We start from the raw sequence: 17095 nt of genomic DNA, 5'->3' as shown, positions 1-17095 counted from the left end.
GCACTTATATATAGATAGATAGATAGATATAGATATATATCTACCTATCTATCTATCTATAACACACACACACACTGGATTTTTTTTGTAGTTATGTTAGGCTGTGGTACATCACTTGTATATTAGGTCAACTTGTAAAAGATTCTTTCCAAAAGAATTAAATTTTATTAGTAATACCAGGAAACAAAAAAGGCAAAATAAAATTGTCTTTAATTTAATCAGTTTTACAAATGCACAAAGCTTAATGCGATGCATAAGGTTTTATTTTTGCTTCAAAGCGCACAATGTAGGGCAAAGTGACACTTTAAACCAAAGCGCTGATAGATTAAACAAAACTATTAATATATAAATACATTTATTATCGATTATAAAATATAATGTATGACATAAAAAAGTTAATATAAAATAGAATAAAAATGTGGTTCAATACATAATTTGAAGGCAAGTATTTAGTAAACAAGTAAATAAAAATTTAGAACAATTTTTAGAAGATTGATACAATAATTAAAAATGTAAAAATTATAAAAAACTTTCAAATGAACTTTAGTGCTTCGAAGCTTGCTTCAGTGAAGGGAAGCGTGCGTCACGCTTGCTTCAAAGTGTGCTTTTAAATATATTGAATCTAATTAAAGATTAAAAGAATCAAACATGGGTTATAAAAGAACTATAAATTGGATATTATTTATTCTACAATGAGTTCTAACACGATGTCTGGTTGCCAACCTAGCAATTCTTCTGATATTCCGAATAAGGGCTTTAATTGTTGAAAGAAGGGAAGGGAAAATAGTTGAGATGTAGTTGTCTAAGGAATTATTAAATTAACATTGATAGACACACCACACACACACACACACGCTCACTCACACACACACTCACGCACACACACACACTCACGCACACACATGCAAATACATACACACGTGTGCGCGCACAGCACACACACAATCATGCGCACACATGCAAATACATACACACGTGTGCGCGCACACAAGTGTGTGTGTGTGTGTGTGTGTGTGAGGGAGAGAGAGAGATACCAAAGTTAACCCGAATCTGATAGGGAAAACTAAATTTAATAATCAAACAACAACAGATTACAAACAGCGCTCTAAACGACATGAAAATTAGCAAAAACATAATATCTTGTGTGTGTATGTGTTTGTGTCTATATATGAGATACTGGAGTTAACCCCGATCCGATAGGGGAAAGTGGAATTCATTAATCAAACAATAAGGGAGTACAAATAGGGCTCAATATAACATAGAAATTCAACAAAACATAATATATGAATAGGGCTAGATATGATAATTCGTGGACGGTGGTGAGTGGATGAGTTGGAATCAGTGACACAATAGGAAGTGTAGGTGAGGGTTTCGATGGTGGCTGGCAAGTGATAGGGGTCTATGGTAGAAGCAGGAGGTGGGCTAAGAAAAAAGTGGTCCAGTAACATGAGTTGGATAGAAAGACCGACCGCTGTGAAGCAGGGGAAAGGGGTGGCGGCATAACAAATGGTCGGCGGAATGGCTTACATTGGATGCAGAAAAAAATAGGGATTTAGAGGCTGGAATAGGGAGGAGAGGGGCATCAGCTGGATGACAACTATCAGGGAATGAAGAGGTTTTTGGAGCAGGATCCACCAGAGCACCACCCGTCTTTGGATGCATCCCTAGCTAGGGAAAAACACTGAAGACGAGAAATCTGAAATCAAAATTAATAAAAGCTAAACCCTAAGCAAGCAAACATCATATTTATAATAGTAGCTAGAATAGGAAGGCGAGGCCCCTTCGCTTTGGGTGGCAAAGCATACTGGACCGATCGACTAGTTCTAGTATTTATGGCTAAACTGATCGGTTCAACCCTTCCACCATAGCTAGATCATGCAGCCTTGCAGCAGGTAACCCTCGCTTCAGTTTTCTAGGATTGGGGAGCATCAACTTCATTTATGATGTTTGCGGCTCCTCGTAGCATTGTGTCAAGTTCGCGACGTTGCACATAGTAAAAAAAATTTGTCTCTGGTAGGTTGATCTAATAGGCATTATTGTTTAGCTTCTAAAGTATTCTGAAATGTTTACCTGCTCTGGGCTTGAGTTTTCTAAATGATCTCATTGGAAAATTTTTCCTCTTTAGCCGAATCCACAGTAGGTTTCCTAGGTTTCTGTATACTACTTCCGTCTGAGGATGAGCTGCTAAACTGAATTGAAGCTTGGTGCATAATTTTCCCCACCGGGTCCTCTAGAAATGACTCATAAATTTGAAATCGTTGTTGGAATGGATGGTACTGGGTTTGCTGTGTAGTCTCACAACCTCCCTGTAGTACATAACGGCGACATGCGATGCATCCAATGTCTGGTGGCATGATACAAAGTACGCCATCTTCTAGAATCGATCCACTACAACTATCACAGAGTCCTTCTTCCTCAATGTCATCGAGAGACCCACCACAAAGTCCATGCTAACATCCACCCACGATGCCTCCGGTATAGGTAATGGTGTGTATAATCCGACATTCTATCCCTTGCACTTGGGTATGTGACAAATCCGACATTGCCTGGCATGCCGCTCGACATCTCTCGCTTGTTGAGGCCAAAAGAAGTGTTCTGCCAGTCCTCCACTGTCGCTCGCTTGAATGATGGCCTCCCTTAGCGGGTATCTAGGAATGCATAATTTTTTTTTGTAGAACAAGTAATCATTAGTTTTGTAGTACTGCTCAGTAAGCTTCTCCTAACATTGTTCCCAGATCTTTTTGAAGCCTTTGTCTGCCTTGTACAAATCTTTCACTATCTCAAAACCCACTACTTGAGTCTACATTAGCGTGATCAACTTGTGATGATGGCTTAGTGGGCCTGCTATGTAGTTTGTGATCGCTGCCTCATGGTGGAATGCTACTAAAAACTCCACCAAAAATGTTTGTCGGCCTTCAGCTTGTTTTGGCTGTTCATGAATTTTAAGGCTCCGTGATCTGTGAACAAGGTAAACTCACTTGTCGGTAGGTAGTGGCTCCATTGATCCAGGTATCTCACAATAGCTTATAACTTGTCACACGTCGAATATTTCCTTATAGACTCATTCAACTTTTTACTGAAAATGACTATGGGGTGGTCTCCCTGGCTCAGAACCTCTTCTTTCCCCATGTTGGGTGTATCACACTCTTCTTCGAACAACTGGTTGAAGTCCAACTGTGTTAAAATTGGTGACTGGGTCACATTCTCCTTCATTGTGTCAAAGCTGGCCTAAGCTGATTTGTCCACTTGAACTCCTTTCTTTTCAAAAGCCCCGTCAGGGGGGCGGTTATGGTACTAAAGTTTTTGATGAATCTCCTATAGAATATTGCTAGCCCCATAAACTGTCTAAGCTCGACGAACAATTGTGGTGATGCCCAACACACAATGGCTGAGCTCTTTGTGTATTCCGTATGAATGCCGACACTATACACGCTGTAGCCCAAAAATAATATATGTTTTGTGATGAAGTGACACGTCTTTGGATGGGCATAAAGTGATATCGGAGTTAACTCAAACCGCGATGCATGACACAATTTTATTGTTGACTTAAAACATGGTTACTATGAAGACTCGAAATAATAAAAGATAACAAACAAACTAAAGCACAACAAAAGATTAAAACTAATTACTCAACAATGAAAACACAAACACTCGATGGGGAGGTATTCTGACAAGGGAAGGCTAGATTGGCGGCTGCAGTGAAGGCCGGAGGAGTGAGACTGTTATGGAAGAATTAGAATAACAGATTAGCGATAGTAACGACGTCGAAACGTAGTTGGAGAGGAGCAGAAATGTCGTCGAGGCTGGATTGGCGGCGACGGCAAAGGCCTGACAGATGGGGCTGTGTGAATAAAGTAGGACAGCAGGTTGGCGATAATAATGGCGTCGAATCGCAACTGAAGAGGAGCAAGAGCATAGTCGGAGGCTGGGTTGGCGGCTGTGGTGATGAGATTCTGAAATGATAACAAGGAAATGGAAGTATGGTAAGATAAATGCCTCGATAGGGTCGCGATACAGTTGGAACACCACTTGGACTCTTGGAGATGATCATCACCTTGGACGAGGGAAAGCCAAAGTAGTATCTCGACGTCGGATACAACTATCGAAGGGAAAATACGGAGACTAAAACCTGAATTCAGAAATAAAAAACAAGACCCCTAACTCTATATACATCAATTTCTATTTATTAAGAGATTTGACCCAATTAAGAAACACTAAAAAAAAGAAGAAAATCATATTTCAAATTTTAAGGAAGACATTTATAATAAGGAAGGAGAATAAAAGCATATTTTAGATTTATTGAAATGATTTAAAATTAGGAAGGAGGATAAAATTTAGATTTCAGTTTTAGGAAATATTTTAAAATAGTAAAGTGCCAGGAAGGAAAGAAAGAAAAAAATGGAAGGAAAAGGGATATGAGGAAAAAGGAAAGGAGGGAAGTGGAAGGAGGAGAGGAAGGAGGGCACGACAACCCCCTTCCTTGAGGACCTGCCTGTCCTCTCCCGAGCATGCGTCATATAGTTCTCTTCTCGCAACACCTCAAACACCGCCCTTAGGTATTGTGTTCCTCTTTTGATCGGTTGTACACTAGAATGTTGTAAAAATATACTGTATTGTAAGTGTTCCTCTTCTGATCGGTTGTACACTAGAATGTTGTAAAAATATACCACCAGAAATTTCCAAATGTGAGCCGGTAAGTTCTGTTTCATCAACCACATAAAAGTGTCGGACGTGTTTGATATGCCGAAGGGCATACCTGTCCACTTGTATAAACCATCTCGTGTCTTGAATGCAATCTTCCTCTCATCTTCTGACCTCATTCGGATTTGGTGATACACACTATGTAATTTGATCTTAGAGAAGATGGTGGGTCTGTATAAGTGGTCAAATAGGAAACTGCTACATGATTGTAATCTTGTTGATGACCTAGTTGTTAATACACATCTGCCACTGACCTTCCTTCTTGGGTACCATTAGAGCACGGGCAACACAAAGACTAATATCTCTCTGACCAACTCTCACGATGAGGTCTTGTACCTTTCGTTGAACTCATACTCCACAGGTTTTAATTTGTAGCGAGTCATTCGATAACATTGATCCTGGTATGAGATTTATGACATGTTAAATGTCTCTTAGTGATGATAGTATCTCTGGAGACTGCCCGACATCACATCTTGGAAGTCTTGTGGTAGTGGCTGTAGTGGTGTTGGTATCTCACTCTTATCAATTCCCTCTAGTAGTACTAACGCTAGTGCCACTGGAGCATCACGAATTGACTGCATGAAGGTGGCCCTTAGGACTAATGCTTTCTATGTGTCGTTTACACCTCTCGCATCCTTAACAGATAACAACACGACGAGTTTCCTATTTATTTTAGAAGAGTAAGTATTCTTCATGCCGTCATGCTAAGCCTTGCGGTTGAATTGTCAAAGCCTCCCTAACAGAATGTGACATGAGTCCATCAGAACCATAATGCACCACACTTGTTTCGGCAACTGATCCTAATTGAAAATTCGACAAAGCACTGTAGATTCACGTGTATCTCCTTTCCCTTCCTAAACTAGGTAAGAGAATAAAATTGGAGATAGATTCTGTGTGGCCAATCCTATTTTGTTTACCATCAGCATGGGCACCCCATTTTAACAACTCTCACTGCCGATGATCAAACTACAAACGTTGCACTTTACCGTACACTTGGTGCAAAAGATACTGTGCCTCAACCATGATTGATCTATCTCTGGCTCTGACTGCAGAACTCTCCGTATGACTAACAATTCTCCCTCATCAGCCTGGAGCTAAAGTTCTTTCTCTGGACTATCTTCCGGCTGCTCGTCCTCCATCTCCTCGACAACTCTCTGATTTATGAATGTGACAACTCTTCCAATATAGTACCTGTCAGGAGCATCTCAGCCTTTGAAAAAGTTCAACATAACACAATTTCTGTTGTGCATCTCATTATCAGATATATATGATGCATCATCCTTATTGGGGTTAGATTCTGTGACAGTGCTATTGAATTTAGGGTGAATAGCAGTCCGTTTCTTCAAATTAGGATGTCTACTAAGCAATCAGCTTTAATGTGATCATTGATCTTAGAATGAGAACAAAATAAAGGAAGCATTTTCATTTAATTTTCTAAGGACATAACCTTATTTATTTGAACCAAGCCTAATCACATGAGGGTACTTTTTGCTTATATCTTGCTGCACAAGAACTCTGCCAATATAAGGCTTGCAAGCTAAACGTAGTAGCTTGACAAGTTTGGAGAGGACAACCATAGACAAAAGCAATCATATGAAGAATTCTGGGGTTAGTGAAATGGACATGCAGACAAGGGAAGGCTAGATACATAAGAAAAATGGGTAATTTATCCTTAACATCGAAAGGAGGAGTCCATATGAACAAACACATTCGATAGTTATTGATGTAATAGGCACGATGACAAAAGAGTACTAGATGATAATTAGATAGGCTGATGAGAATATGTCACAGATCTAAAAAAGTTACAAAACATTTACTGGAAAGTTTTAGGTTGAAAGAAAAACTGCCTAATCACGATCTGGTTTGGGCATCTGAACGAAATATTTCCATTCGATGAAAACTCAAAAAGTGCAGCTGATTCTGCAGTCTGTCAGAAAATAAAATTGTGATCGTACCTTATAAGGTTGAAGGAGTTGTGTTAGGAAAGCAAGGAAAGGAAGATGCTCAGGCCAATGCCTCTCTAAAAGATTTTGTGCTTCAAAAATGGAGGAAACCATGCAACTGAGTGAACCCCATTGAGCAGGAGCAAAAACTGCATGAGCGGGGTGATAGGATTTTCCTCCTGAAGATGGTGAGGCCGCCATATCCCGAGGTAAAGACAACACCTTAGGTGTTGTCCAAATTTGAGCGAGATCAAGAGAAAAATAGTAGTAAACTGGCTACAAAACTCCAGGAAAGAAATCCTATAACCATGATGGTGCAGGAACTCTGGAATCTCCATAACTGCAAAACATCAAATGAAGGGGAAGTAGGTGCGGATTGAGCTCTACAATAAACAGTAATTAGTAATTACTGTGATATCTTTTTGTGCCCTTGAGGATTTCCTTAACTGAAGCCTTGGCGGTATCACAATTTGAAATCAATAGCGGTTTTAGCTTTTTGGCCTTGGTAATTTCAATTATCTTAGGGTTATGTTTTTGTTTTGGTTTGATATTCTGTATTCATTATCTTGGAGTTGCAGATTCTTCATCTTATTTTCTTGTAATTGTGCTTCCGTCTTTTTCTCATTATAAATGGGATAATAATCCTTTCTGATTAACTGAACGGTTGCTTTCATGATTTATTTTTATTTTCTTTCCTTTCTTCTGCAACATATGGATTGAACATTGTTACAACCCAGTTTTTTTGCGGAAAAAGTGCTTATTATGGTATAATTTGTTGCACAATGTTGCATGGTGTGCATTATTTTGGTTTATTCTATAAAGCTTTTGAGCTTAAGCTTTCTCATGCAACACATCAAGCGTAATATATCAAAACTAAGAATTGAATAAGTTGTAGAGCAATTCTGGATGTGATGCACAACTGCAAAAGAGTAATTAATCCTCTCACATTGGATAGTACTTGTATTGATTTAAGAACATTGAAATAATTTAACATAATGTTGTTTTAAGGTTTTTATGATTTTATATAAGGTGATCAGAAAGCGTGAAGATGTTTACCGTGTCATCAAGGCCTATGACAAAAAGGGTGAATGGCTAGGTCCTGAAGCAAAGCGATATGTTCAGAGCTTGGTATGTAAAATTATGAAATTGCGGGATTGATTGTTTAATTATTTAATTCAATATCATTTCATGTTGCTATCATCGTTAGGATGCTAGTTTGTTTCGTTTCTACAAACATTGGAATTTTAAACTTACATGACGCGTATTGTTATATGTGAAGAGTACTTATATATCCATAACTTTTTTTTTTTGAAATATAATTGGACCAGTTTCTCATGCAACATATGCTAATTTTAACGATGCAATATTCTATCTTTCCAACATCTTTGTAGTATCCATTTCTCTTGATAACGTGGCGCAGCTCAATATTTAAAGGGTACCAAAATGGTTAAATTTTTAACTGTGATCACAGCATCATTTCCTTCTTTTGATATCTTGGCCAATTTAATCTTCATGACATGGAATGCTACTTAGTTCTCTCTAAACTGTTAATTCTGTATATGGTGCTTTTGTTTGAATTATGCAAAAAAATTAATAGTTTGAGATTTGGGTCTGAAAGTGTTTAAATTTTTAACTGTGACTTCATTCAATCCGATGGTTTTTTTTATATTTTTATATCAGGCAATTTAGTCAACATGACAAGGAATGTTTTTGTATTATCTGGAAGCTGTTAATGCAGTTTTAATGTTTCTTGTTTAATTATAATTAATCATCTAATTTTATTTAATAAATGATATGCAAACTATAACTTCTGGCCATTAGATACTTTTATTCTTGTTATTATTTTGGCCAGGTTAAAGATTTTGAACGTAACGGTGCTGGTCTTACTTCAAGTAAGAGAAAGGAGATTGAGAGTTTAAGTTCTCAAATTGAGAAATTAAGTTTGGAATTTATCCAAAACCTCAACAATGACAATGGATTTCTTTTCTTTAGTGAGGCAGAGCTTCCTGGGATGCCGTCTCGGTTTATCGAGGTTAATCGTTTGAGAACCCCTTGAATTTATTATTTATGTAGCAAAGTTCAAACTTCTAGTTAAAATTTCACCTTTTCTAGCTGCTGTTATATTTGTTCCGTTTATGAAAATTGATATTTTGGTGTCACGTTAATTGGTGAGGGTGACTATTTTCTTCATTCTCAAGTTAATATTTGTGATAATTATTCGCTTTAAGTTTTTCTAATGCTTAATTGTATCATTATAACAAGTTTTTTTTGTCAAGCATCTCATGTTGTGCCAAAGGGCAATACATAATTCATTTCTTCATTCCATCGTTACATCAGCATCATTAGCCGTTTTATACCAATAAAAGTTGGTTCACCTCGGTTATTGATCGATTTTCGTATATTGATTCCAGTTCCTATTTGAAGTCCTGTTATCCTTTCAGTTGTTTTTATCAGTTTTTAACCAATTTGTTACATTTTTAGTTTTAGTCCACTGCTACATCTTTTCAGCTCAGCTTTTTCATGTAATCATTTTACAACCTTGATAATTTTTTGTTAGTATAAACTTTTATTTGTGATATGTGAGATCAACAATTAAGGATTAATTAGTTGCTACCTTTCTTTTGACAGCAGATTCTCATTATTAGATCAAACGCTACTATAAAATAAACTTTAGCTTTTCAATTACATTTCAATCTCGTATCATATAGCTACTTTGAATCCTCTTGCTGTCACACAGCCACACACTTGACCATTTAATTCACTGGCAATAATAATCATATCTCTTCCCTAATACGTGTCGTAGGAATTTGCTTTCTTCTCAAATACTTCTTCCAGGCATTCCACTTCAACACAAAGATAGGGACTGCTGTATCTGTAGTGTAATAGAAGCTAAGGTTTCATTAGGCCTACCCTTAGATATGCCTTTCATTTCATTTTCTGCTATCATTCCTGCTCCATTTTTCTGTTGAACTTTATTATCTATAATATTTGATTATTTAATATTTCATGATTTCTCATTTTCATTTAATTTTGCAAGTATGAAATTTATTCTTTTCCTTACTATCGTGACAGTACTTCTATCATCTTCCAATTCAGATTAGAGAACATGCATTAATTTAGCAGTGTGTGTTAGTTAATTTTGTTCTAGATGTTTACTCATTATTTTCTAACTTTTTGATTTGCGCTTATAGATTTCATTGGTTTTAGTTTTAAGTTTTGGCTATTATTATCCATTTTGTTATGGACGGTCGATCCTTGCCTACTTTTGATCATGTTAGGCTGTGGCACATCACTCTTTAAGTGTTATCATAACCAACCCTTGTTTGATTCTTATTCAACTCTTTCTCTTTCATCAACTTAGTCAAGTCATGGCAATTTTTTTACCTGGAAACAATCCAGCACTAGAAATGTCAAATTATAATTTGTTTCATGGATTACCCATGATAGCACGGTATCATCTTCAATTTTCCTGATTGACGTGGTCTGGACAGTGTAATTATCCAGCATTATAGAAAATGTAATTTTTTATGGATGTATTAGAAAGCACCAGCCATTTATTCTTTCCAAGGAAACTTCATCGTGCAAATGTACCAGTGTCTCTGAAGTGCTGTCCAGGCTTATTAGTTTTGATTATAATTTCTTAAGTAGTATTTGTCGGCTTACTGTTGACCTGTCATGACATATTGGATGTTGAATCTTCTTAAATTTGTGATCTGACTTGTCTCATCTTCGATTGCTACCTGAATTAACTTTCTTTTGTTGTTCTTTGTGTTTGTTAAATTATCCTTCTGGATTAATTTCTTGCCAAAATTTTATCTACTGTTTTTCATTTTTTATCTTTTTTTTTTATTGCATGGTTTTTTATTCTCAACTGTGAATCATTGAGATGCAAAATTTATGCTCTTTCCAGAGCCTGGACAAATCTGAACAAGGAAAGCTAAAGGTTTTCTTGAAAAGCCATCATGTTTTACCAATACTTGAATACTGCAAGGTAGGTGTATCTTCTTCGATATTGGCAGCATAATTACCTAAATATATGCATGTACTATTTTTCTAGCATTTATTCTTATTTTTTATAGATAGGGTCTACCAGAAAGTCTGTAGCAATTGCTTACTGCCAGAGGCACGGGAGAGAAAATCTTGCCATACTGAAACATTTGGTGAAGCTCTGTTTCATTTTATCCCGCATTCACATTGTTCTTTTTTCTTAGGAGATGCGTGCTTACTTTAAAGATATTAAAATATCATGCATTTGCAAATTGTCTATCATAGTGATCACATATTTTCTCAATGTGTCTAATGAATTTGCGCGCTATGCAAACATATTGTGAAACATTTTGCTGTCAAACTGATGAACCTAATGAATTGTTTGATTATTTATTTTGGTCATAAATAAGAGTAATTGAGGTGGGAAGTAGTCATTGGATCGTTCCTTTTTTGGTTATTTCTAGCATGTTTGTCACTTGCTTAATTTATTTAATCCACAATTTAACTATTTATAAATGTTGCAATAATATCCATGAACCTTGCTAGGTTCTGCACCGGGACTTATTGAAGAAATGGGAAAGTAAATAAGGGGTTGTGATACCATTTAGTACTTATTTTGTAGATAATGTTGTTGAATTAGACATAAGCATTTAAGGACCATATTTTCTCAATCCTTTCCATAAACTCTTTAATTATGCCCTTAAGTGGGAGTTTACTGGTTTTATTTTATTGAAGTTGACATTTTTTTGTTAATGATTCATTTGATTATTAGGGTTAGTTTTAAGAAGGATCTGTTTGGGACTGCTACAACTGTTTGAAGAAGCTGCTGCTAGTGAAGCTGTGTCTATTTATTTAGTTATGTTGTGTAATAGCGGTGTTGCAACTGTTTATGAAAAAAAAAAACAATTTTGCCCTTTTATTATTGTGCTATTTGTAAGATAATTATTCAGACATAATAACTCATAGGGTTTTGTTAGAAATTACATTTGAAATCCTAAAAAACTGACAAGCTCAAATATTACATCTAAAAGATACATCTCACTTAATAGTAACACAAAAATCAAAATAAAAAATTAAAATACAAGAACAACAAGTAATATCATCACAATATTAATTTTAAAGTCCAAACAATCAATCCTATAAGATAACTTTCTCTATAACACGCTTGGTCACTATCTGAGTTAGAATCTTTGAGTTGATCATCCAACCTAAAAAAGTCACAGTTATATCTTTTGATCTATTCTATGAACACCTGCAAAATTTTCTTCTATAGTTATGTTTTTTTTCGTGATGTCATTAGACAACATTGCAATCCAAACATAAAATTGAAATTCCCAAACATAAATTGGCTTAAACCTCGTGTTTTTTTCGTGATGTCACTTAATAGTAACATAAAATCCCAAACATAAAATTGATAACATTGCAATCCAAACATAAGAAGCACTAGAAGTCCTTGAGCTCTTATTTATTAAAAGTTGAAAATCCCAAACATAAAATTGGCTTGCATTAATAGTACAATGACAAAATTTTAAGAAAATTAATTATAAGAATAATAGAAATACATAGATAAAAATCCATAAAAATGCGATGTTTCAGAGCAAATATAAACTAACAAATAATTTGTAATTATAAGTAGACAGAATACCTTAATGATAGGGGATATGGTTGCCTTTAAACCACGTAATACTGAAATCGTATGTCATAAAGTATATCAACACAAAGGCCTTGCAGAAGAACGCCTACATTCGTATGACTGAAAAAGAAGGGTGTCTTGGTTGCCTTCAACCTCGTGTTTGTCGCAGAAGCATATTAGCACAAAAACCCTTTAGAAGAACCCCAATAATCATTTGTTTGAAAAAGAAGGTGATCTCGGCTGCCTTGATACCGATCTCTTATATGTCAACAACCATAGTAACATAAAGGTTATCTAAAAGAACTCCTAAGGTCATACATCTCATCATAGGCACCCAAACAAAAAAAAAAAATGCAAAAAATTATATTACACCCATGGTTGCCTAGGCGGCTATCCAAGTGGGACAATATGCTGATAAAAAAAAAAAACACTGCAACAAATTATGCGATATTCCACATAAATATCATTACAAAAAAAGTCAACACAAAGAGATTAATCATATTTTCTTATACAATAGCATATAATCATCACACATTAACTAATGCATTTGCAATTGAATCATATCTCCAACACCCTCTTCATCCTGCATATTAGCATCACCCATATTAAAATCATTTGGTAATATTGACTATCCTAACTGATGCTCATATGTTTCAGGAAAGACAATCAATTAGTTTTTGTCAGCAATATTAAAATTAATGTTAGGTGCTGTAGAATATAGACAAATATAATTGTGGATAGCCATTGTTACAACCACAATTTTTCCTACTTTCTAAATGGATATGCAGGCTTGTCTCGAAAAATCACCCATTCCCTTTTTCACACCCAAATTATTTTCTCAATGACACCCCATAAAGAAAAGTGCCCCTTGTTAAATATTTTTTTCTTTCCCGAAAAACTTAGTTAACTCGTTCAAAATCTGGGAGGTGACATCTCATCTGGATTAGATAATATTTTCCGGCATATAAATAATTCAGTAGTACACGTTAGGAAAAAGCTATAAATTTTTTGAAAAATGTGGATTTCTAACCTTGAGACGGCATAGAAAAATTATATGGACATTTTCACACAAAAAGTGGAAGGTCCGACTATCATGTGCTGTCTTCCCATCCAGTCAACACATATTGAAATCACACGCAACCATAACTTCATGTGTTGGTGAGTGAGTACACGATGTACACAATATTTTTACTTTGAGGTACACGTGCATCAGTATGTATTCCTTCAATACCACAAATGCAATATTTTAAGTTATTTATATTGAATGAGTATAATTTAAATATATTAAAAATATTAAAATCAAAATCTACTTTAAAATATGTCGAGGATCATTCAAAATTTTTTGGTGTGCTCTGAAATGTGAGTCTTCAGGTGTAATAATTTTGGAAGATAGACTAATCAAAATGTCAAGACCAACTAAAAAATATTTACTAATTTTTTTTTATGAATGTTGGAATCGCTCCATGTCAAATTTAAATGATTCGTGCTGTGATAAAATGTAGAGGGTTATATCTAACACATCTCTCGAAGTCATTCTGGAGAATCCATGAAGGCTATGATTTTGATTTAGTTTCTCCAAAAGACCTAAAATTTTTTTATTGCATATGAAATATATTGTGAAATCTAGTTGGATGACTCGAAAGTAACTCATCAATCCATTTGTCCTCAAGAAATGATAATGTCAAGCCAGGAATGCACACAATATGTGAATTATAATACTCATATATTAAGCATATAGCTTATTCTTTTCCGATGTTGTCCTTCACTGTTATTCATCATTTAACCAAAAAACACATGAAGCATTAATATGATAATGAAATTTCACCGTTATTTGTTTTTTATCTAAAAAACACTTGAAGTATTAATAAAATGATGAAATCATATCAAGTAGAACTCTCTCACAATATAAATATGATAATGAGTCATTTTAGATAATACATCTACGAAGTTCGCTTAAGCTACAACATTAAATAATATCATACTTGGACATCGCATTTCTCGTAGTTGGATCTTCCATCATTTTCATAAATTTTTGAAGTTTCTCTTATTACTTTCATAACTTCTAGAATAGGTGGTGGTGGTGGTGGTGCAAGTGACGTGCTAGGCTCAAACGGAATACTATTGCATGCAGAAACAAGTCGAGAAGTTTGATTTCATAAGAATACAGTGCCATCTTTTTTCTTTCTTTCACTCCTAGGCCGCAAAGATGGCTATCATTTTGTATGACTGATTCCAACTTGTCTGGTGACAATAAGAGTGAATCTGAGTTGTCATTGTGCTTAAAATCTACAGGTTCAGATGCATTAACGCTTGAATTAGGATCCATGCATTCACCCGTGGCAATGACTCCTTTAAACATTTGATCTAACTTCTCTTCTATTTTTTGATCAGTCTGCTGAATTAAACTTTTTTTTTTATCATTTGGACCAACATACAATTGACAAACAATTAGAAATGTTGATTTATAGAATTTTTTAACATAAGTACTTAAAATAGTTTAAGTAATAAAACATAATTTCACCTATAATTTTTCTTCCACCATTATTCAGATTTATCAATAGTTCTCTTTGTGTGATCCCAACCAAGACCTGTAACCTCTCCATTTAATTTTTTTCAAAATTTCTAATCTTTTTTAACTGATCCCATTTATTCTTTAATTACATTATATCATACTCTCTTTCAGTTATTTCTTTGAATTTTTGTATTATGTTCTACAATCTCTCTTTGTTGAAAAATATTGTGGGCCTATTTCCCAATTCAACTTCTTTTAGAGAAGGATCATAGAAGATTACCTTTATATATCTGTCCAACACAACAAAAGTTCCACTTTCTCTTGTGTTTCTCATTAAAACCTCTAATTTGGACCAAAAAAAAAATTAACATTATGTGACATAGTATTAACATTAACAGAAGCAATGGATATGTAAGGAGGTGAAGGATAGATAACATATTTCTTCCCTTCCCCAAACTATTATAAATCATATCAAACTCAAAATTTGATAGTTATATATGCACATATGCTATATTGATTCATATCAAACTTACCGAAATAATAACTATAATATCAGACATTGTTTCAAGCATAAAGTAATATGCATTACTTCTCTAAACTTCAAGTTCTTCAAATGGAATTTGACCATAGTTTCATGGTTAGCATATTTTCACAGGAATTTGAAATGGCAACATCAACCGAAATGTCCACGTTTCTTAATTCCTCAAATCCCCAAATAAACAATAATGGCACCTAGGGCATTGTATGATAACCACCATAGCAGTAAACCGAAATGCCAAAATCATACACAACATATGCCAAATTCTTTCCATATGAGATCAGCACATAAAGAAACCTTAATGCTAACTAATAACCCTAACATCTATTATCAAAATAGAGTTTGGAAAACCCGAATTGCTAAGGTACAAAGAAACAAAAATTCAGTAGGTAAAAACTAGGGCATAGTTTGATGGTTGTTATTCATCCCAAATGTCTTCATCCCTGTCGTTTGACTCCATTTGCATAGACCTCAATTTTGGCTTCGTCTTCATCCTGAAGGAATTCATTTCTTCTTATGGCTTAGTCAGTTTTGTCTACTTAGGTTGATTGTGCTGTTGACCTCATTTTTAGCGAGGTCTAGTCTTTCTCTTAGGATTTAGGGTCTAGCCTTAGGATTCTCCCTCTGACTATCTTAGAGCCTTAGTAATGGGACTCATCTCATTTTACAAATCCAAACTGCTTCTTTACCCTTTTGGAGTTATGCATGTGTGGTACTCGACCTCTAGCACTTACGAGGTTGAAACCAACATGAGAAAACTCAAAATGAGTCCCTATAGGACCCTTAAACCATAGAATTGCCTCATGCACGATTTGCACCTTCGCACGCACAGACTTCACAATTTGGACAGTTGAATCTTTTAATTATCGCAATTTACATTGTTTACGCCTTTAAATGTTGCATAGTTAATCAAAACTTAAATAAGATTTTGAAACGATCGATCATGAGTCCAAAATTTGAAGTAAATCGAATTCAACACATTTTTGACCCGATCATAGACGAAGTTGCTCGAACGACCCCGGATGACGAAACGAACCGCGGTGGCGCGTTCGGAACGTCGATTTTACCTGGGAAGGACGCCCATTTTGATATGGTTTCGTGCACAAGCGAAAAGTGCGTGAATCGACAGATTTTTGAATATTGAACATTATAAATTATTAAAAAAAAGAAAATTGTTTTCCTTAAATCCCTAACCCTCGCTCACGGCACTCCTCCCCTCGCATTTTCTCCCTTGTTGACCCCTCTTCACCAGACACCCTCTGCCTGAGACTCTCCTTCCCGAAGCGTCGCCTGGCTCTTCCCCCGCTGCCATTGGTCTCGCCGCTCGGTCTGAGAGACTTCGGTGGCTTCGCCTTCTGTGAGGAGGGAGCGTATTCTTTTCTTCTTGGCCCGATTCGAGTGCCGTGGACGGTTGAGGGTGGTCTTCTTTCTCTTCTCTCTATTCTCTGCCTATATACACAACTCCTTTTGAAATTTTTGAGGTTGTTGAGAAAAGTTTTTGAGAGGAGTGGAAATTTTAGCTGTGAGAGGAGCTTGGAGAGGGAATTTCTGTGAGGGCACTTCTCTGGGGTGAACTCTTGTGTTGCTGTGCTTTACGTTTGCATTGAGGAGGTGGTACCATTCTTCCTCCTCTTCTTCGGTGCTCTGTTTCCTTTCGATTTTCCCTCTGCCGAGCCTTTGAGCTTGCCTCTGTTGGATGATACAGCATGCTAGCTCTCTTTACTTTCATATATTTTGAGGCATTCACTTTAAAAGCATGTGAAGGATAGGAATAGTTTGAT

The 17095-nt window shown here is 35.7% G+C and overlaps 1 protein-coding gene across 4 annotated transcripts in view; it reads left to right on the top strand.

Moving 5' to 3' along the window:
• The window catches only part of LOC110021067 (probable thimet oligopeptidase), a 160297-nt gene that overhangs the window by 44052 nt on the left and 99150 nt on the right, over positions 1–17095 (top strand). For all 4 annotated transcript variants that reach the window (XR_002293600.1, XM_020719399.1, XM_020719398.1 and 1 more), the window contains exons 4-7: positions 7682–7772; positions 8497–8676; positions 10555–10635; positions 10724–10804. Coding sequence is in view for 3 of the 4 variants with exons in the window: in XM_020719399.1 (XP_020575058.1) it covers positions 7682–7772; positions 8497–8676; positions 10555–10635; positions 10724–10804 (433 nt within the window). In the remaining variant the exon portion in view is untranslated. The remainder of the gene's footprint in view (positions 1–7681; positions 7773–8496; positions 8677–10554; positions 10636–10723; positions 10805–17095) is intronic.

Source organism: Phalaenopsis equestris, unplaced genomic scaffold (assembly GCF_001263595.1).
Source record: "Phalaenopsis equestris unplaced genomic scaffold, ASM126359v1 Scaffold000120, whole genome shotgun sequence".
In the NCBI taxonomy this organism is placed as follows: Eukaryota; Viridiplantae; Streptophyta; class Magnoliopsida; order Asparagales; family Orchidaceae; genus Phalaenopsis; species Phalaenopsis equestris.
Note: the sequence above shows the minus strand (reverse complement) of the source record. Positions and strands in the feature narration are given on the sequence as shown.